General features: G+C 32.9%; 3 protein-coding genes and 1 pseudogene across 4 annotated transcripts; 2 read left to right on the top strand and 2 right to left on the bottom strand.

The window, feature by feature from the left end:
* Positions 1-1,756: 1,756 nt before the first annotated feature.
* Positions 1,757-5,771, bottom strand: LOC108347455 (UDP-N-acetylmuramoyl-L-alanyl-D-glutamate--2,6-diaminopimelate ligase MurE homolog, chloroplastic). The gene is made up of 5 exons (XM_017586702.2): positions 3,849-5,771; positions 3,517-3,633; positions 3,252-3,427; positions 2,179-2,324; positions 1,757-2,044 (listed from the first exon to the last, which is right to left on the bottom strand). The coding sequence occupies exons 1-5, from the start codon at positions 5,653-5,655 to the stop codon at positions 2,026-2,028; spliced, it is 2,265 nt and encodes a 754-aa protein (XP_017442191.1). The 5' UTR covers positions 5,656-5,771; the 3' UTR covers positions 1,757-2,025.
* A 294-nt stretch (positions 5,772-6,065) lies between these two features.
* On the top strand, positions 6,066-10,318 carry LOC108347456 (uncharacterized). Of its 2 annotated transcripts, none has more exons than XM_017586705.2 (7): positions 6,066-6,565; positions 7,003-7,194; positions 7,366-7,433; positions 8,118-9,126; positions 9,221-9,294; positions 9,403-9,586; positions 9,676-10,318. In XM_017586705.2, the coding sequence occupies exons 2-7, from the start codon at positions 7,065-7,067 to the stop codon at positions 10,239-10,241; spliced, it is 2,031 nt and encodes a 676-aa protein (XP_017442194.1). In that variant the 5' UTR covers positions 6,066-6,565; positions 7,003-7,064; the 3' UTR covers positions 10,242-10,318. The 2 variants fall into 2 exon arrangements, with proteins under 2 accessions (XP_017442194.1, XP_017442192.1); XM_017586703.2 differs by having other exon boundaries at positions 7,360-7,433.
* Positions 10,319-14,075: 3,757 nt separating this feature from the next.
* On the bottom strand, positions 14,076-17,145 carry LOC108346256 (uncharacterized). Its single transcript, XM_017585284.2, has 5 exons — positions 16,372-17,145; positions 15,459-16,085; positions 15,236-15,367; positions 14,967-15,142; positions 14,076-14,452 (listed from the first exon to the last, which is right to left on the bottom strand). The coding sequence occupies exons 1-5, from the start codon at positions 16,915-16,917 to the stop codon at positions 14,329-14,331; spliced, it is 1,605 nt and encodes a 534-aa protein (XP_017440773.1). The 5' UTR covers positions 16,918-17,145; the 3' UTR covers positions 14,076-14,328.
* On the top strand, positions 16,866-20,428 carry LOC108347098 (pre-mRNA-splicing factor ATP-dependent RNA helicase DEAH1-like; annotated as a pseudogene).
* Positions 20,429-21,994: the final 1,566 nt, after the last annotated feature.

Below are 21,994 nucleotides of genomic sequence, written 5' to 3'. Positions count from 1 at the left end.
TTTTTTTACTCAATTAGGTCCTTACTTTTTTTTGTAAAAAGATTCAATGTGGTTTCTTCATTAAATTAGTATTAGTACTATTTAAAAGTGTTATATATTAAAATCTAAATCTATTACTTGTCAAAATTTGAGTCATCTTTTATTTTGAAATCATCTAATTTTGACACATATCACGTGTATAGTAAAAGATAACTTAGATTTTGACATATGATACATTCAAAGTAAAAGATGAATTAGATTTTAATATCTATGAGACTCTGAATTTTAAAATATGACACTTCCAAACGATATCAATATTAATTTAACATAAATGACTACATTGAATTCTTTTACAAAAATAAAAACCCAATTGAATCTTTTTTAAAGAATAGAAACTCCCTAAAATAAAAAAAAGGGACAAAAATGAATAAAAAGCCTAATTAAGCATTTCTTTATAAGCTTAATTAGTAACTTAATCCATATAATTTACTTTGGTTCCTATATTTTTTTATCCAATATTTTTTAAATAAAGTCAAATTGATTCTTCAATACATTTAAAAATGTTACATGTTAAAATTTGAAAAATGTCGATGTGTTAAAATCCGAAAAAATGTCATGTTTCAAACAGTTTGGATATGTCACGTGTCAAAATCTGAAATGTACACATATTAAAAGAGAGAGTTCTAAGATAAAATATGACTCAAATTTTGACAAATAACATCTTTCAAACAATGTTAAAATCAATTTAATGAAAGAAACCAAATTAACTATATTTACAATATATTAAGAATAAATTATATGACTAAATATATGTAAATTATTGATTAAGTCTTTTTTATATTTCCTACACTCTCGTTGGGGTGCATCAAAAAGCGATTGGGTGGAGTACCAAAGTGTCTCTCATCACGGAACAATTTTCGTGGACCATCTTACTCATATTCAAATAGACTTTTCAAAATACATGAAAAAGAGGTATTTTGAAAAGCTGCGGAGAGAAATGAATGTGAAGTAGTATGTGTAAGAAAGCAGTGGTAATGGATATTGGAGCCCAATAGTTATGGTCTGGTTCTTAGGAGATTATGATTTTTCTGACTTTTGTATTTATTTATATGATCAGGATATTCTGTTAAGAATCTATGTGATTCGTAAGTTGTTTTACCTTTCAATGAATGGTTTATTGATGCACACAAAATAGAAAAAAATTGTCAGTCTGAAGCTTCATCTGCTTATTGATGCACAGTCAAGATTAAGTTCAACCCCAGTTTTTGTAGAGTTACACTAAATATTCTTAAAATTCTGTAAACTACTTTTTGTATTTTTTTAATCTTTACACCTATTTCTCTTAATTGTTTTGAAAATATTTTATCAATATTCTTTATACATTACACTATCCCGTTTGTTATTTGAAAAACATTGCAGTGTATATTAGTATAAGAAAGGTTATTAAAAATATTTATATAATTTTATAGAAATCTCGAAGATAACTAATGTAATTTACTTCCTTGTTTAATTGTATACTTAAAAATATATTATAATATGTGAATATCTGTAAATACAGGTGAGGTATGAAAAAATTAATATTAATTTAATTATTTAAAAATTGTTTACTCAACAAAAAATATTAAACACACATTTAAAATTCTAAACAAATGATTAATAAAAAATGTTTTAATAGTTTCTAATATTTTGTTAAGTCTAAAGTATGAATTTTACTTGGAATAGAAATTAGAAGATGTATGTAAAAAAACAAGGTAGGAAGAAAAATGGCCGTGAACAGTTGTAAAAAGATAAGAAAGAGGAAGCTAGCTAATGCATTACTCTTGATAATTTAGGTAGAAGACGTAGAATTACAGTGGAAAAGGGAAAAAGAGACTATGACTACATTTGTATAAACAAAATTAAACAGTTGAATAAACTAACTGTACTAAGCGCACCGTGCAATTTTTTGGCTGGAATGAGAAGGCTATTTATTTCGGGCTTGTGCTTTCCAGCTTTTTGCCCTTTTCTGCAAACTTGCTAGAATTGCAGTCAGAAAACAACCCATTATCAATGGCTCTCTGGTAACCTGAAACAGTAACGAGACAAAAAACGAAATAAACATGTGAATTTTTTTGTTTAAGGTGTGGTCTTCGACATTTGACAATAACCAGCTTTGTCAAGTAACAAATGGGCATAGAAGCATAAAACACTCAACATTACCTCCATGGAAATTCACTTGTATCTATTCCAGCTTGGTGAAGCTCATCAACATATTGCAATGCCTCTCGGCACTCTTCTCGATCGTCAAAAAACTCCTTCTTATCACCTTCTATTTGATATGCTTCATGGCCTTTGCCAGTAACCACCTGCACCATGCATATAAAAGTATAAACTTGTTGCACGCATCACACGACCAACGAATTGACAATTCATTGTTTACGTTAACCTTTGGTGCATTATTTCAATTTATTTAAGATATGGTGTTCTTTAAGATTTAATTCAAAAAGATGTCAAAACAAGAGTCTACAGGTTACTAAACTCCGCTCAGTATTTTATTTTTTCAGACAGTGAATCTAAATCTTACATAGAATACGTTATCAAAGTAGACTGACAGCTAAAAGGAAGTTTTCTCAATTCAAAAAGCACAAATCATTGAGAAAGGTTAGCTTGGTTTGGGCCGTTATACTAGGATGGGGTTGTATCAATGGCAAGTAAGAAATAAAAGGGGAAGATTAGTAAAGGCTTCGATCAATGCAAGGCTACCGAAATGTCAAACTAGAATTCCTACATGTGTACCGGAACCGAGTCTTTACTTCATTGAATCACTAATTGGGATGTTCGGTTTACAGGAGGAAACTATGATAGATGGACATAAAAATGATGAATGGAAAATAGATAAGAAATAACATTGAAGCTAGATGTTGAAGGGTAATTCATCCACATGCAAGATAAGGATTGTTGTTTTGGATCATGGCAAGTAGTTATTCTATGTTTCTTCACTGTTTAAATTTAAGCCTCTCCCTATTTATTCTCTCTTAATCAGCATATTTGACTATAGTTTTTCTTTCTTGTTGGTTTTCTATGTTGCCTCCTAAGAAAAATCTGCTTCGTAGAAATATCACTTTGATATAAATCTTAATATTATCCAAAAAAATAAAATAAACAACTAAAAAACCTTTTTGCAGTAACAAACACCAAAATACTTTCAAATAAGTGACTTATGAGACATCACAACGAAGCTCAATTCTACAACAGAGGGTGAAAAATAATAGTATAGAACTCCGTTAACTTACAACCACATCGCCCTCCTCTCCCATTGCAACCGCGGCTCGCACAGCTACCCTCCTAATGTCATGGAGAAAAAGTCTATGACCATTTGGAAGAGGTGGATAATAGTCATTTTCTCCATATTTGAGGTAGTCTTGCATAGACCATCCTACCCCAGATAGCATATCATCCAATATATCCACTGGAAACAAAGACAAAAAGTATGTCAAATTAATTAAAGCATACACTAATATTCCTACATTGCCTATATTCAATGTTCAAAATACATACAAGGGTCTTCATTTTTGGGATTGTCAGATGTGAGCATGGTCACTTCACTTTTATCTGTTGCTATCTTGGTCATCGCAGGTCTCTTACCCCTGTCACCCTCACCACGGCATCCAATGACTTCAAAATGAACAAGGAATTGTGAGATGCGCAATAAAGAGAGTATATTTCAATAAAATAATCCAAGTCTTCGAAATCAAGGGCATGTGAAGAAGTATGCAGTTTTAATGTTCCAAAAGAAAAATGCTTTGGTACAGTTTCTTCAGGTCCAAAACAAAATTATAAAGGAAAATTTCCACAGCAATAAACGAAACAGTAACACAACACAAACATACCCGTTATGATCCTGCGAGGTCCTAGCTCTCTTACAGAATCAAGCAATCTAGACAATGAATCAGGAGTACTGGCATGGTCAACTATCACCCCAAAGGCCTGTTCCTCATCAATCAATTCACACCTCCCAGGAACCGCATCGACCTCTTCAATTCCTCTAACAATGTCCTCTAAGGGCGCCCCAACAGCAATCCCAACCGCTACAGCTGCAAGAATGTTGTAAATATTATGCTTCCCAAGCAAACCTGAAGAAATCTCCAGTATCCCTGTGGGAGTATTAACCAACACCTGAGTCTCAAACAGAGAAAGTTCAAACTTCAATGGATGCACATCAGCATCCTTATTCTCCATCGCAAACGTCACAACAGGAACCTCCTGGCTCCCCTGCGACACAAAAAAGGGCGCGTTCAGATCATCAATGTTAACAACCTTCCTATGCCTCTCAGGATCCACCATTCTCGAGAATAACTTAGCCTGCGCATTTCTGTCGCCCTCCTTGTCCTGACTCAAGTTTGTGAAAACAGCGATATCAAAATCAACCTCATCATACTTTCCCTCCTCCAGGCCATGAGAACCTGCCTCCATGACCACCGCCTCAGTCCCGTTGTGAATCATCTTCGCCATCAAATTCTGAACCAAAACAGCATCCAACGCCGCGCTACCTAACTCCAACTTATTATCCCCGTGGACAAAAGAGGCAACCGAGTTCAACATCCCAGTGCGTAGTCCCATGGATTCATACAAACTTTTAATCAAACAAGTGGCGGTCGTTTTTCCATAAGTCCCAGTTATCCCAATCACGGCCATTTTAGTGGAAGGATGTTTATAAAACGACGCAGCCAGAGCAGGAAGAACAGCATTAGTATCTTCCACAATAACCAAAGCCTTACACCCCAAAGTATCCTCAATATCAACCTCTTTACTAGCCACAACCGCAACCGCACCTCTCTTATCAGCCTCGGAAAGAAACAAATGTCCGTCGGTTTTACGCCCAACGCAACACACAAACAAATCGCCGGAATTAACAATCCGCGAATCGTGCTGAATTCCGGTGATTTCGACTTCTAAATCACCGGAAACCGACACCGGCACGACCTTACTCTCATCTAAAAGCTCCGCCAAACTCATCTTGAACTTTCCGTCTACAATTCTAACCTTGCTTTTCCCGTAACTGTCAAAATCCAATTCAAACGGAGATTCACTCAAGCTTCCGTTACCATTACCATTACCGGTGAGTCCCTGGAGCCGTTCAATTTCCTCCAAATCGCCGAGCTCATCCGCCTGAAGTTCATCCACGGCGGCTGCAGCGGCCAGCTGGTCCTGTTTGGGGGGATTCGGCTCGAGAAGGCCTTGGGAGACGAACTCCTTACGCTTGAGCGCGATGGCTTTGTCGATATCCCCGAAGAGGTCGTCGCCAGAGGTGTCGAAGTCGACGTTATCGGGGGCGTCTTCGACGTCGGCGATGGCGGCGAGGTACGTGGCCTGGTTGTTCTTGTAGTCTTCCTCTTCGATCTGGCGCGCGCGTTCCGCTTGCTGCTGAATTTGTTGGAAGGTGGAGAAGCCATGGGAGGAGTCCTCGGCAGCCTCCGGTGGGTCGTCGTCACCTGGGCTTGGGTAGAACCTCCCATCAGGCCCAATGGCCCTAACCAATGGACACAAAATTGAAGAGCGAAAGAAGAGTGTGAAGTCAGAAGGTCTACGAAAGTGTTGGAACTTCACGACAGTGGATGTAGTAGTAGTTGCAGTTGCAGTTGCAGGTGTAGGAGTTGGAGAAAGCAAGTGCGAAACACGAAGAAATGATAACGCCATCAAAGGGAGTGGCACTCGCGACAACGCTCAAGGGGTTTCTTTGGGTTTTAGAATTTTTTTTTGTGCGGACTCACATCGGGCCTAAATGCAGTTTTCTCTTCCTTGGGCTCGGCCCAAATTTCATTTACGTCTTTCTCTGTTGTTGTTATATGAGATGTGTTATGTTATGCATAGTGAAAATAAAAGATAATCTCATAATAAGTGAGTGCGGGACCAAAGGCAGAAGCATGAAGGGTTGACAGTGGTAGCAAGACAAGGAACAGGGGCCAGGGTGTTCCCTCCTAACACATGAATGAAAGCAACACGTCTACTCCAGCAAAAGGGAAGATTCCTTTAAACGACACCGTTTTCGGTACTCAGATAGCTCCATTCAACAACACAACCCCGGAAGGAGGACCAACATCATATTTTGATTACTACTAATACCAATTTTCCGTTAATGGACTTTCTATGGTCATATAATCACATTCCTTCAACCTTAAACATGTTCTCAGAAGTTCATTCTCTGAACATATGTATATCAAAGTCCACCCTTTAGTGAATCGCAGTACTCTGAGACACTGACACTCAGACAATGAAAGACATGCAAAGGAGGGTGCATTTGGATTTGTTATTGCAATTGCATAGAAGTGGTGGACATGTCGAGAAAGGTTTCAGATAACGAAACAAAAGCAAGCCAAGTTGCCTTCAACCAAAAGCTTTCCTCCACCACTAATTATTTTACAATTTACTAGTCACTGTCATAGTATTTGGTGTTCCAATCAGATTCCTTTTCACTATTTACACACACACACACACATTCACTTTCCCTGTGTTTTTTCGTTTCACACTTCCACTTTCCACTCTAGATCTACATTATCATGCTCTTGTTTAAGCTCTGGGAGGACGTGCATTTGGGTATTACAACCAGGTATGTATCTCTCACCTTTGATTCATATATCCTTACAGTTACAATGTTTACCTTAACTAAGAAGCAAAAAAAGAAGAAGACTTTAGGAATTAAATGACTCTGATCTTCACGTATTTTGTTTTACGAACCGACAAAGTGGATTATTTTTCATTCTTATATTTCAATTTTGTTCGGTGATTGGTGAATATGCAAATTCTCAATTGGTTATAGATCAATATATAGGTATACTTGTTTAGTTCTAGAAAGTATGATCATTCGATTGTAAAAATGAACTCTTCCTAGTCTAAATTTTTTTGTGGGGTTTGAAACTGATTATCAGTTAGTACTTTGGATTCTGGTGTTTGTAACTGTCTTTTGGATGACATTCTGAAGCTGAACATAACTCCTTACTTCTCAATTACAAGGATTAACCTTTCCTTATTTCTGTGCTTGCATAGACTTGGTGTTTTTCCCATTAAATTTGACTAGAAGATCGCAGATAAAAGCTTTCCTCCTTATCATGGCGAAAAGATCTCCTACTCGGGTTAACCAAACGTACGAGACAGGTTGTACGTGGCGAATGTTTAGAATCTTTAATTTTCGTGAAAGTCGTTCCGACAGAAGATTGCATTTGAATGCTCATGCTAATGGTAAGATATTTCTTTGTCTGGCATTGAAAAGGGTAAAAGAAACTACGGTACGATTTTAAAATGAAGTTTTTTGGGCCAACGTGTGCCTTCATTTCCCATTTTTTATTTTGCTTAAACCTTACATATAAAAAATCAATTGTAAGTTTTCTGCATCTTTTTTCCAAGCCGCAGAAAATGGAAAATCCAGAAGTAACTCAGGTGCGGCCAGCACAGTTGATGAGAAGTGCCTTCAAATTGGTGTAAGTTCTGATCAAACACACTTCCTTTTCTAAGAAGAGCCCTTGCTTTTAAGATTCTACTTAAAAAAATGTATCTTTCCATGCATGATGCTTTTACCCTTTTATCACTATTTTACCTCTTCTCTCACCTGTTTACGTGTTCTTTAAGTTGCTCGTGATACTGTACTGATCACCTGTAGTGTGTTTATATCTCATTGCTCATCAAGTGTACTTGTTATTTCAATTTAAACGTCTAGGAAGTTTGTTAACCATATCTCGTGTACAGAGAGGAAGGCATCTTCCTTGACATTAGCCATCTTATTTTGTTCTGACATTTTACTCTTTTTCTTTTACTTCCCTTTTTTTTTTATCTCAAATTCATTAGTATAGGGGTAGAGTGTTTAGGACTTTGTAACGTGAAGAAATCTTTTAATAGTGTATCACTTTAAATCTTGAAGGCCTTAAAAAATTTTGCACTGTGATGATGGCCGGAAGACATACCTTCAGCCTTGGTCTAAAAAATTAGTGTCCTGTTCTAATGATCTGGCGACTATGAAGAAGAAAAATCCATACATTATGAACCTAGATTTTTGTTTAAGGTTTAAAATTGTCTCGTATAGATCGCCAGATTCGGCAAAAAGTGTTACCATGCATTCCTCTCATAATGGAGAGCACAATAGCACTGACAGAGAATTGTAATTATAGGTGAGTCCCAGAAGAAGAGATTACATCTGTAGAAGTATCAACAGCATGGTGAATGATCAGGTAGAAGATTGGGAAAATGAAGTAAAAAAGATGATTGTTGATCACAGATTTGTCAATACACATTATCAAGGCAAAGATGGAGCAGGCTGCCAGCCTAATCAAATCCTGGATGCTTTACAGATTTTATATACAAACAAGGAACTTTTCATTAAACTTCTGCAAGATCCAAACTCTTTGTTAGTAAAACAGATTCAGGAATTACAGAGTTCTCAAGTGAAAGAACCATGCCAGCATGCAAGGCAGAAAATGATGAGTAGATTAAATAAGCCTCAAAATACTGATGCTACACAATGTGCAAAACCTTTTAGTTCCTCTGATAGATCTGATTTGAGGTCAAACAGAATAGTAGTTTTGAAGCCTGGCACTGTTAATGTGGAAAATTCTGTAGAAACAAGCTTTGTTAGCCCTCCACATTCGCCTAATAGCTTCAGTTCTAATGCACAAAATACTAGGCTTTCACATTTTCCCTTCAGTTGTATAAAGAGAAAATTGAAGCATGTTATGAAAGTAAGGAGACAAGAACAGCAGTTGAAGACAGCTGATGGAATACCAACTAGACTTTCCTCCAGTTCAAAGGGCCTGGGAGATGGAAAAAAAGTAAAAGCATTGGAAATTTCTGAAAGAAACTCACCAATTCATGCCCTTAGTAATACTGGAAAATGGTTGAATTCATATCATGATTTGAAGAAGAAGAAGAGGGAGAACATTATCATGTTCAAGGATTCTGCGTTATCTATGGGGCAGGAAGCAGCTTCTTTTGGTGAAAGTTGCAGTAAGAATACTTCAGTTAGCCCTCGTGAAGAAAATATATTGAAAATGCACGTTGAAAGTAGGAAGAGTCGGTCTCAGATGTTGAACTGTGGAATTGAGGAAAATTTTGAAGAAGACATTAATCTTAAAAATAGTGTTCTTAGCCACAATCTCCATGCATATTATGATATTCCCAAAGGTATGCCCTATATAATAAATATTTGTCTCATCTACCACCTATGCAATCCATCATTTCTTTAGTATGGTCTAATGAGAGATTTTTTTTGAAGCAGATGGCAGATACATGGACAGTCCTACTCAGATCATCGACATGAATAATATAATCAGAGGAAGTGGATCCTTTCTGGTAAATAGTTTTTGACATTCACTCTCACTGTGAAGTGACGTAGAAATTTGAATTATTCCTGTCATTTTTTTATCCTTAATGTGAATGATGAAATTTGACGTTTATTAGGATTTGCGTCCAGAGATCCAGACGTTGTCTTTTTCATCAGATGTTTCATCAAGCCAATCCTGTCAGAGAACAGATAATATTGTAAACATGGGAAACAAAGTTGAACATCCTAATAATGAATCTTTTGATGAACATTTTATTAAGGATGATGTTACCAACCTTCCAATCACAATCATTCAACCAGGTATATACGGTTTTAAAGCTGAACATACTTAAATTTATTTTTCTTGTCTCCTATTGTCAAACCAAGTTGACAGTTTAGGATTTTCACAGATGAGTCACCAGAAAAGAGAATGCATGAAAAAATTGAAGAGAACCATTTTGAAGACCTTTTAAGACTCTCTTTTGATTCAATGAACGATTTAGTCTCCTCCAAGGACGACATCATAGACTATGTAAGGGAAATTCTGCATGCTTTCAACCTTACTCTGAAGAGATCATCTGACCAATTGCTGGATCCATCCACCTTTGAACTGAAGGAAAAACCTAGCCTACTTTCTGGTGGAACAATCTTGCATGACTGTGTCATAGAATGTTTCATGCAGGTATACCAGAATAGTGGTTTCCCACTTCACGTTGGAAACGTCCAAGCGTATGTTTTGAAGAAACTTGTGGTTAAAGAGATCACTGGACTCGTTAACTTGCACTGTCACTCTCATCCATCAACTTTAACGTTAGAACAGCTTGTTGAAAAGGACTTGGCAAGACGTGGTTCGTGGCTAAATATCCAAGTTGATTCAGAAGATATTGCAGTAGAGCTGGAGAAACATGTTCTTGAAAAACTGGTATTGGAAATTGCGTCTGAGATGAATTACCAGAAACATGACACATTGCATTAAACCTATCTGTACTTAATCGTTGGATGATAATTAATAAAAAATTACATTAGCATCAATGCAATAATATATTTTTCATACATCTAGGTTCATTCTTTAACTACATGAATCTGAATCAATGTTGGCTGTATTTTTATTTGAACTTAATATTAATAAGTAAATACAATAAAAAGGTTTTGTTATCAAAATAGGCAAAAATACATCACATATTACCAGCATGGGCAAATTCAACTCAAATTACGAAAATGGGGAAGTCGTGAGGGGTCCAAACGACTTCAACTGAAGAAGTCGTGCCTCCCCAGCACAACTTCACACTGTTCATTCGTTAAGTCGTGCATCCCAAAAACGACTTTAGAGCATGGTAATCGATTACCAGAGATTTGTATTCGATTACAAAGTCATTTTTCATAAAAAATTATAAAAAAAAATTAAAGTTGTGTAGGGGAGTTAACCACTTCTCTTAAAGTCGTGCATCCCCTCCCATTCTTACTTTTTATATTTTCTAATTTTTTTATTAATTAAAATCATTTATAATTTGTAAATAATATTTTTAAATGTATTTAATATAATTAAAATTATATCTAATTAATAATTATATTTTTTAATATTATTAAATAAATAAATTTTATAATTTTAATTATTTTTGTACTTAAATTAAATTTTTTATAAAATAATTTTAATTAAATAATTTATAACTATAATTATTTTAATTATGTAATTAAAATTGAAAAATAATTATATTTTATTATAATTTATTTTTTTGAATTTTTATGATTGTAGAATATCTTTTAACAAATTATAATTAATTAATAATTTTTTTTTCACTATAAACTATTTAATTAATAAAAATACTAAATATTAACTATTTAATTAATTAACTATTTTTGTAATTAATTATAATAAAAAATAATTTATAATGAAATATAATAAGTTTATACATTTTTATTTATGTAATCACAATAATTATATGGTTAGAAATTATTTAATTGAAATATCTTTTATAAAAAATTAATTTAATTACAAAAATAATTAAAACCATAAAATATATTTATTTAATAATATTAAAAAACTTTAATTATTGATTATGTATAATTTAAAATATTTTATATACATTTAAATATATTATATAAAACTTATAAATCTTTTTAAATAATAAAAAACTAAAGAAATAAAAGTGTGAAGGGGGTGCACGACTTTAAGTAAAGAAGTCGTGAAGCCCCCAAACGTTTTCAACTTTTTTAAATATTAATTAGATATAATTTATATTATTTTAAATATATTTAAAAATATTATTTATTAATTATAAATTATTTTAATTAATAAAGAAATTAAAAATTAAAAAAAGATAAAAGTGTGTGGGGGTGTACGACTTCTCATATTAAAGTCGTCATCCCCCGGTACAACTTTAATACTTTTATTATTTTTAACAAAAAAAGGATGTAGTAATCGATTACAGTGTTTGGTAATCGATTACAACAGCATGAAGTCGTTTTTGGGTGCACGACTTCAACACTGGTCAAATGAACAGTGTGAAGTCGTGCAGGGGGGCACGACTTCTTCATTAAAAGTCGTTTGAACCCCTCACGACTTCTCTTTGACCCAAAATTTGCCTATTTTCATAATATTCCAGACAAATTTGCCTAGTTTCGTGCAAAACCCCAGTAAAAATCTATGATATAAGATTCAACTCATATACAATAAGGTGGTCCTATGTTAAAAAGTTAATTCACTTTCTTACAATATATTCATTTCCTTCATTTATAATGTTTATGAGAATTATTTTTTATTTCTTATTTTTTTTTCTTTTCCATCATATATTTCTTTTATCTTCTTCCTAAGTGTAGCCTCTTTATGAAAATTATTGCATTTTACAAAGAATAGAAACTGTAAAGGTATTGTTGCTTAAAATGTTTGTTAAAAAATTGTATGTTTTAGTATATATATTTGTTTACTGATTTATGAAAATTTTAATTGAAAATTGATTTTCTTCTTTGTTTATTCTGCTCTTATCAATATTCTCTCTTTTTTAACATCATATCCACTCATTTCCTTCACTTATAATGTTTATGAAAATTACTTTTTTACTTTTTCTTTTCTTTCCCGTCATATATTGTTCTCTTTTATTCTTCGTAAGTGTGGTCTATTTATTAAAATTATATAGTTTGTTAGCAAACAATAGAAATTGAAAAGAAATTGTTGTTTAAAATGTTTATTCAAAAATTGGTATATGTTCTAGTATATATGTATTCCCTAATATCTGAAAATGTTAATTGGAAATTGATTTCATCTTTGTTTATTCAGTTCTTATCAATAATCTCTCTTTCTTAACAACATAGAGTCATTTTCTTCACTTATAATGTTTACGAAAATTATTTCTTATTTATTTTTATTAAAATCCTGTTTTGATCCTCTAATTTATTTGAAAAAATTAATTAGATTCCATAATTTTTATTTGGTGTAGTTAAGTCTTCTAACTTTTAAAAATATTCAATTAGGTCTTTTTCGATAAATTGCCCTTAACATTTATTTATTATTTTTTCAGTTTTTATTTTTATTTTTTCACTTGTTAAGACATTGTCATACAAGATAACAGTGGTATTAATGTCACACGTCATATGATAATGTCTTTATTCAATGACAATGTCTTTATTCAATTTAGTTGTGATATTTAAAATTTTGTTTCAGTTGATTCTATTTTTTTTTAAATAAACCAATGTTCCTTTTCAAGTTACAACTAAATTAGTAATTAAATCTATATATTATTTATATATACATGTTAAAATAGTTTTTTTTGAAATTTATACATAAATCACACTACCTAAATATTTAAAATAGTTTTAGTTTTTTTTTACACTTTTAATTTCAATAAAAAAAATCCCTATTTTAAACTTATAATTTTTAAAAACATTAAAAATGTAAATGTAAAGTGATACTATAATTTTTAAATAAGTTAATAAAAATGTAAAATATATTGAGTAAAAATTAAAAGTGTCATTTTACATTTATATTTTTAATATTTTCAAAAAAATTATAAATTTAAAGTAGGTAATTTTTAAAATTTAAATTAAAAAATAAAATTAATTTAAATATTTAGGTGGAATGATTTAATGTATAAATTTCAAAAAATTATATATATATATATATATATATATATATATATATATATATATATATATATATGTGTGTGTGTGTGAATAATATCTTTATATTTTTCTACGTAGTCTAATCTTTTTATTTTAATTTTACAGAGTTTACCTTTTCATTTTTACAAAGTGTTTGTATTTTACATTTTTTTTCCATCACTTTTGCATTTTTAGATCATCAAACCTTTGTATTTTTGCTTTACATTTATTTTAAGTAGTCTAACCTTTATTTGAAATATACTTTTATATTCATATTAACTTTCTAAATTTATAAATCATTTTTCCCATAACTAAATTATTAACTTAAAAAATATGTATTAATTCTACTTAAAACTTAATTATAAACCGGAAAATGTCTATTTTTTTTTTCAATCTCTAAATTTCTTTTAATACAATACATATTTACTAACTCAATAAACACACAAAGAACTAACATCAAGCCAAATTGTTCACACAAATTTAAAACTAGTTAATTACTAAAATAATCCATAAAATTTATAAAAACTACTGTTACATCAAAAGTGTAGTTTTGTTTTTAATGTTCTGAAAACAAAATATACCATACTTGGTGACTGCTTATAAAAATATAAAAGATTGTCAATTTTGTTAGCACGACAATCATAGAGAATAATGAGAAACTTATCAGAGTTCGAATACATCCTGAAAATGCTAACATCCAACCTCCAATCCCATGTTTCAAAAACTACATCAATAAAATTGATTCATGGGGGCAAAAAATCATTACAATGTAATAATTTAGGTTATTGTCCTCTAAACTCCTATTCCAATCACAGTCACAACAATCATATCAATTCCACTAGAAATTCCCGCTCCCATAACATCCCTCCAAACTAAGAAAATCAAATAAGAAAATAGTCACAGCCTTAGCGCATATACAACTTGATAATGCCTCACAACTTTTGTAAAATAAAAACCATAAATGCTAATTATTCCCATTCAATTGTTGATGGTGGCTTTGAGGTAATGTCTTGCACAACACGGTTTACACCACGAACACCATTACAAATCTTTCTGGCTACGTCGTCAAGGAACTTGTGCTCAAAGTAGTACCTGAAATTTGTTTCATCATGCAGTTACAGCAAAAGATTATTTGAAGTCAATAGGATAATTTTAAAAAACTTGAAGATCGTGATATCACATAATCAAATGATATGCTGACACTACTTTATCTGAAATCATTCAATTTTTTCTTCTCTACTTATAAGCAATTAAAATTCTGGGATAGGAATGGATGTTCTTGAACTCCTGTTACATTCCCGTGTCAAATAACATACCACCGCAACAATATTGAAAAAGCAGAATATCATGTCATATAATGGGAAGCACATCATATGCCTAACAAACTTTATTTGTTCCATTCAATAGTTTACCAGAAGCATGTTCAACCAACAATTGGTAATTTAGTACACAATTAAATGAGAATAAAAAATAAGGCTATGGAGCACGGGAGAACCAAATATATTTTTCGCATGTACATTAGCCGATGGAGCACATTCAGTATTAATAAGGGAAATATAAAAAAGTTACGCAGTACCATAGCCAAACAGTAGAGTTCAAATCTTACCAGTCTGCAGTCATTCCATCTTGACTTGTAACAGCTCTAAGAGCAACAACATGGGAGTGTGTTCTTTGATCACCTTGAACACCAACTGATCGAACAGGCAAGAAAACTGCAAAAGCTTGCCATATTGAATCATAGAGCCCAGCGTCCTTGATTGATTGGATGAAGATCTCATCAACCTGAAAAACAATTTTCAAAGGTAAACACCAAAGGGTAATCGTCAATCAACACTAAAAGTATACACAAGCACAAAAAATAAAAAATTCATATACCTGTCGGAGAATATCTAAAGCATTTCCTTCAGTCACGTCACCCAAAACTCTCACAGCAAGACCAGGCCCAGGGAATGGATGGCGTTTTAGAAATGCCTCAGGAACATTCAAGATCTTCCCTAATTGACGAACCTAAATTCACACGAACAGAAAAAATGTATTACATAACATGAGAATCCAAGCCATTCAAACAAGCCAGTTGATCAAAAGTCAAAAGTAAGACCTCATCCTTGAATAGTAGCTTAAGCGGTTCAATAAGCTTCAATTTCATGTCCTTCGGAAGACCTCCAACATTATGATGACTTTTAATGGTATGGGAGTGGGTTCTCCCAGTCCCAGGTGGAGGGCAAGATTCAATCACATCCGGATACAACGTCCCTTGAACCAAGTAAGCCGGCTTCTTTCCCAGCTTAGCTTCAAGCTCCTGAGCAAATGCATCAAAAATACAAATAAACTCCTTCCCAATAATCTTCCTCTTGGTCTCCGGATCCGTCACACCTTTCAACTTCGTAAGAAACTGATCCACGGCATCAACACACACAACTGGCAGATGAAGATCCTTCTCGAAGGTCTCCATCACACGCTCCCTCTCCTTATACCTAAGCAGCCCATTATCCACAAACACGCAATGAAGCCTACCGCCAATAGCCTTATGCACAAGAGTTGCAGCAACAGTGGAATCCACACCACCAGACAAAGCACATATGACATGCTCATCAGGCCCCACCGTCTCATTAATCACCTTTATCTCCTCCTCCATCACATCCTCCATGTTCCACCCTGCTTCCACGCCACAGACATCAAACAGAAAATGCCGCAAGGTTTCCATTCCTTCCTCTGTATGCGTCACCTACACAAGAAAACATCCAAAATGAATCCCTAACGAACACCACATAAGATTAAAATAGCCAAAATACGTCGTTTAGTGACCAGAATATCTCAATTTTTTTCCTGCAAAAATCTTGACGTAGTTCATATTACTTTAGAAACCACAGATAGCTTTCATTGAAGATTATGATATGATGCTAAAGTTAAGACGACAAAACACTCTCTCCAAAATCAAATTATTTGAAACCAAAATTAGAGGGGCAAGAATCATATTCTATCCAATTGAAAGTATGTTTCCAAAAAACTACCTCAGGATGATACTGGAGGCCATAGAACTTAGCGGAGGGATTTTCGATGGCAGCGACAGCGCCCTGGTCGCTGCGGGCGATGACGTGGAAGCCATCGGGGAGCGTGACAGCCTCGTCGCCGTGGCTCATCCAAACGACCTGTCGTTTACCAACTTTCCCGGACGGGAAGAGCGCGGAGGGTTTGTCCACGCAGATTTCCATGCGGCCGTACTCCTGCTTGTGTCCGACTCGGACGTCGCCGCCGAGGCGCTGGACGAGGAGTTGGAGACCGTAGCAGATGCCGAGGACAACGACGCCATGGGAGCGGGCCCAGGAAAGGAAGCCATCGGGGAAGGAGGGGGAGTCGGGGGTGTGAACAGAGTGGGGACCACCGGAGAGAATGACGACGGAGGGGTTGAGGTCGGTGATGGTGGCGAGGGAGGAGGTGCCGGAGATGCAGAGAGAGAAGACGGAGAGACTACGGATTCGGCGAGTGATGAGGTGCGTGTATTGGGAACCGTAATCGAGGATGAGAACAAGGTCAGATTTCACGTTTTTGGGGTCCATTTTTTGGGATTCTGACGGTGGCTGCTCAAAACTCACAAGTGAATTACAAAATCCTAGTTAGGGTTTATGGTGTTGACAGTGGTGACAGGTCAGGGTTTATGTCCACAACACTACTACTACACTTAGAACGTGTTTGGTTACTCGTTAAATTATCACTTCCTTTTGCGTCGAACGCTAACCAAATCGTGCGTGTCTCTGGTTTCAGGACTCGCAACCAAACACACCTTTAGTTTTGAAAACTGAGTAAACGTGACGCTTTATTTATTAGTAATTACTGTCACTAACTGGCATTAGGGTTTTAGCTCTGGCGGGAACCACTCAATTTATTTTTGTTGATTTTTTTCTTCTCTTTGCAATCAGTTTCTGCCACTTCACCAACCTTTTTTCCTGTAACAGTAATATTTCTTCTTCCCACAATATAAAAAAACCAATGTTTCAATTTGTGATGCATTATTAATTGTTTATTCTAGTTTTTTAATCTCATATAAATTAATTTTCCATAAATAATCTATCTAAATATAAATATTTTAAAAGTATATTATTTAAATAAATTGATTGAAGTAGACAGAATATAATGAATGGTGTGTAATTAACGAATTTTATTCATATTTTAATGATCATATATAAATTCTCGCTTTTTAATTTGACTGCGACACAAAAGGGCTTTAAATTTGCATTTAAATAAGAAATAACTATTGTTGCTCGAAAAATGCAAAAAAGTATAGCTATCATACTCCTTTACAGTATAAGTTCACTCACTTTCTTAGCACATTATAAAAAAAACCGTCACATCACATTATTATATTAACGTTATTATTACCCTTTTACTATTATATTACGTATATAACATCATACGTATTTGGGGTACGTATTTGTCTTACTGATATATTTTATTAATATTTTTAATTTAAAATACAAAATTTAATCTTCAGATCGAATTGTGTAAGTTTTGATTTAGTTTGTATATCTTGCAATCTAAAAAATATTTTTGTGGAAAATAAAAATATTTATGTTTTATTATTATCTTTATATATTAAAGATATATAATCAGATGTAGTTATGATTTAATTAACAGAGTTTGTAATTTATAAGATATTTTAGAAAAAGATAAAAGTATTTATATTTTATTATTATTTTTGTATTTTTTGAGATATATGATTTATAACAAATCTTTATAAATTTGAAAGCACATAGACTTAATCACAAGAATTTTCTAGCTTAAATAGTTAACTTGAATCATATTATTTATTTTTTATTTGTTTTTCAGATTTAGTGCAGGCAACCTTTTACTACAGCAGTCTTTGTTTTTCGGTTCAGAGCAGTCAGCATTTTGCAGGAACAGGTAAAAATAGTAATTCTTGTCCATCGTTCTTGCTGGATTTGGAAAGATCTAGGGTTAGGGTTTTCTCAAATTGGGGCTTTTGTTGCTTTGTTGAATTTCTTTTAGGAAATTTTAATTCATTGAACAATTAGGATTCTCCTGTTTGATTACGTTGAATTAGAGATCTTAATTTTCCGATTCAGCCCTGCATATAATTTGAAGGAGACTAGTTTCAGTGACAATGCGGGGTGATGATAGTCTGGAGTTCGGGATCCCATTAATGGATACTCATGCATTTGCGGAAGAAATTTACTCAAGAGTTCCTCGCCAATCATCTGGTTTAAATCAATATCAGAAACAAGAGAGAGGAGTGTAATGTTGGCCAGGAAGCAGAAGACTTACACAATTTTGAAGGATAATGACGATAGTGACGACGAATCTGTGTTCAATAAGTACTACTCCATCTAGAAGGTCTGACAATCAAAAAAAAAAAAAGACGTTTCAGGAAGAACATTGAAGTTCAAGATGACCAAGACGATGAGATGATTTTGAGAAAGGAAAGTGAGAGACAAGTGAAGAGAAGAACTTCCTCTGATGATGATAATGATTCGGAGTTTGAAGAAGAGAGGTTGAAAGATCAAACAGAGAAGGAGGAATTAGAGCAGCATATGACAGAACGAGATGCAGCAGAGCAGAGCAGGATGATATTCAAGATCTTGTGTAGCAGAGCAGGATGATATTCAAGATTTGAGAAAGGTTTCAAGGCAAGAATACTTAAAGAAAAGGGAGGAAAATAAATTACAAGAACTGAGAGGTGATATAGAAGATGAGCAATGTTTGTTTGAAGGCGTGAAGCTTTCAGAAGCAGAATATCATGAACCGAGGTACAAGAAAGAGATATATGAACTGGTGAAGAAGGGCACGGAGGAGGCTGACAATGTGAATGAGTATGGAATGCCAGAAACTTATGATGAGGAATGTGGTGTTACTCGGGAGAAGAGATTTTCTGTGGCTATACAGCGTTACAGGATCCAAATGCTGAGGATAAAATGAATCCATTTCTTGAACAAGAGGCTTGGGAGGAAAATCAAATTGGAAAGGCAATGCTGAGGTTTGGTTTAAAAAGTAAAAAACAAGTCTGTGATTATTATCAGTATGTGTTTGAGGACCAGATTGATTTTGTCAAGGCACAGTAATGGATGGAGATAAATTTGATTATGAATAGTCCAGAGCAAAGTCAGCTCTGGAGGCACTTCAGGAGGAAAGGAAAAAGCTACCCATGTACCACTATCGGGATAAATTGCTCCAAGCTGTTCATGATCACCAGGTACTTGTAATTGTTGGAGAAACTGTTTCTGGAAAGGCAACACAGATCCCCCTATATCTTCATTAAGTTGGTTACCAAAGCATGGAATGATTGCATGTACTCAGCCACGGCGTGTTGCAGCTATGAGTGTTGCTGAAATACAGCGAACTAACCTTGCAAATGTAGTTTTGACTTTAAAAAGTCTTGGTATTCATGACTTGTTGAACTTTGATTTTATAGATCCTCCCCTGTTGAGGCCTTATTAAAAGCTTTGGATCTTCTATTTGCATTAAGTGCATTAAATAATCTGGTTGAGTTAACCGAGGTCGGTAGACGGATGGCAGAGTTCCCGCTTGATCCTATGTTGTCAAAAATGATAGTGGCTTCAGAAAAGTTCAAGTGTTCGGATGATATCATTTCAATTGCTGCTATGCTTTCTGTTGGCTCAATATTTTACCATCTAAAGGATAAACAAGTACATGCAGACAATGCAAGGATGAATTTTTACACGAGAAATATTGGAGACCATATTGCATTGCTAAAGGTCTACAATTCGTGGAAGGAGACCAATTATTCAACGCAATGGTGTATGAAAATCATATACAGGTAAGGAGTGTGAAACGGACTAGGGATATCCGTTTATGGTGAGAAATTGTAGTTGTTGGAATTTGTTTTTTTTTATATGTTGAATTTTGGTGGTGGGTGGTGATCTGGTGTAATTATATGATAAGACTCTCACTGATATCGGTGGTGTTTTATTGGTGTTCAAAGTGTTGTTTGATTGGAGGGTTCTTTAAAAATATTAACATTGTTGGAGGATTGTGTGGTGGGGTGTACAATTTAAAATTATTGGAATCCGGAATTAATTGAGTGATTAAATAGACTGGGAAATGATTGGATAGAAAAAAAAAGGAGATTCATTTAAAATACTGTGGTTTCATAAAACAAAAATAAAAAAAATAAAATAGTTAAGTTTCTGATTTAGGGTTAAATATGTTTTTCTTTTCTTAACTTTCAGTGAAAATTGGAATTAGTTCCTCTTTAAAATTTTGGCCTAATTTAGTTTCCAAACTTTAAAAATATGTGAATTTAGTCATTTTACCTAAATTTTGTTAGGTTTATTTAGTGTTTTAAGTGCGTTTCATGATAGTATTTGAATTGTTTACACCGTTTGACACATTTTTGCTTCAATGTTAATTGAGAAATATGTTTGAAACATCAAATAAAGTTAACAAAATTTAGTTAAAAGAACTAAATTCACACATTTCTAAAGTCTGGGGACTAGTTGATCCAAAACATATTTAAGTTTCTATTTTGTAATCTTAAAACATAACTTTAATTTTTTTGTCTGCAATATTTATAAAAGTAAACTCATTTGTAAAATATTTTGTTAGGTTATTCAATTTAAATTAGATTTTAGTTTAAATTGAGTATAACTAAGTTGGTATCAAATGGAATTATGTATGTCTAAACCATATCAACATTAAGATAACTACGGATATGTAAAGATTTAAAAAATTGTTTAGGCTATAAATGATTTAATAAATTATATTTAATTATTTTATTATTAAAAAGTCATAGATATTAATATTATAGTTGTTTACTTTATTATTAATTTGGAGATAAATTCTTAGTTTTTTTTATGAATAAATTATGAATATTATTTAATAGACATAATTATTTATGGTCAGTATTTGATAAACAAAATTATAGAAATTAGTTAATAAACATAATTATTCACATTATTTGATAGACATGGTTATGAACTTTATTTGATATATATAATTACGAATATTGATGGAAATAATTATTAATTATGGATATTATTTTATAGATATAATTATAGTCAATATTTAATTAATGTAATTATGAATATTATTTGATGAACATTTTTATCAGTGATATTCTTGCTTTTATTTAGTTATATATATATATATATATATATATATATATATATATATATATATATATATATATATGGTATATGAATAGAAAAAACAATGAGTTTTCTTGTTTTAAATCTTATCAAGTCAAATTCTAAATAGAAAATTTGATCTAGTCGAAATTTATTTTATAAATATCATCATCTCTTTCAAACTTTTTCTTTACACCTTTTTCTATTTTCTCTTTTAGAGTCTAACTTCTTTCGTATTAAGACTCTTGACATAGAAAGCAACATATATGTCCAATCATATTTGTGATTATAGTTGGGAGGACCTAAAACACTATTGGTATGTAATTTTATTGAAGAAATATAAGACCCAAAACGAGAATACATATATATAAAATATACTAATTATACTTTATAATATAAGAAAATTATAAGAAAAATTTCTAATAAATTAAATATAAAAATTAATCTTAATTAACTTAAGTTAAATATTTTTATTTTATTTTCTTGAAGAAAAATAAATTAAATATAAAAAATTACTTAAATATAAAAATAAAAT

This window comes from Vigna angularis, chromosome 1, assembly GCF_016808095.1.
Source record: "Vigna angularis cultivar LongXiaoDou No.4 chromosome 1, ASM1680809v1, whole genome shotgun sequence".
Classification (NCBI taxonomy): domain Eukaryota; kingdom Viridiplantae; phylum Streptophyta; class Magnoliopsida; order Fabales; family Fabaceae; genus Vigna; species Vigna angularis.
The sequence above is the reverse complement of the archived record's forward strand: the minus strand, read 5'-3'. Positions and strand labels throughout refer to the sequence as shown.

Bases quoted from the DNA above. Each gene is read 5' to 3' on its own strand.
- LOC108347455 (XM_017586702.2), bottom strand. From the start codon at position 5,655: ATGGCGTTATCATTTCTTCGTGTTTCGCACTTGCTTTCTCCAACTCCT. The intron at 3,634-3,848 runs GTATGTTTGTGT...TTCATTTTGAAG, and splicing joins ACCTCGCAGGATCATAACGG to TCATTGGATGCCGTGGTGAG. The intron at 2,325-3,251 runs GTAAGTTAACGG...TGCATGGTGCAG, and splicing joins GAGAGGAGGGCGATGTGGTT to GTGGTTACTGGCAAAGGCCA.
- LOC108347456 (XM_017586703.2), top strand. From the start codon at position 7,065: ATGGCGAAAAGATCTCCTACTCGGGTTAACCAAACGTACGAGACAGGT. The intron at 7,195-7,359 runs GTAAGATATTTC...CTTTTTTCCAAG, and splicing joins TTTGAATGCTCATGCTAATG to CCGCAGAAAATGGAAAATCC. The intron at 9,587-9,675 runs GTATATACGGTT...GGATTTTCACAG, and splicing joins AATCACAATCATTCAACCAG to ATGAGTCACCAGAAAAGAGA.
- LOC108346256 (XM_017585284.2), bottom strand. From the start codon at position 16,917: ATGGACCCCAAAAACGTGAAATCTGACCTTGTTCTCATCCTCGATTAC. The intron at 15,368-15,458 runs GTCTTACTTTTG...GTGTGAATTTAG, and splicing joins AGCTACTATTCAAGGATGAG to GTTCGTCAATTAGGGAAGAT. The intron at 15,143-15,235 runs GTATATGAATTT...ATTGTTTTTCAG, and splicing joins CTTTAGATATTCTCCGACAG to GTTGATGAGATCTTCATCCA.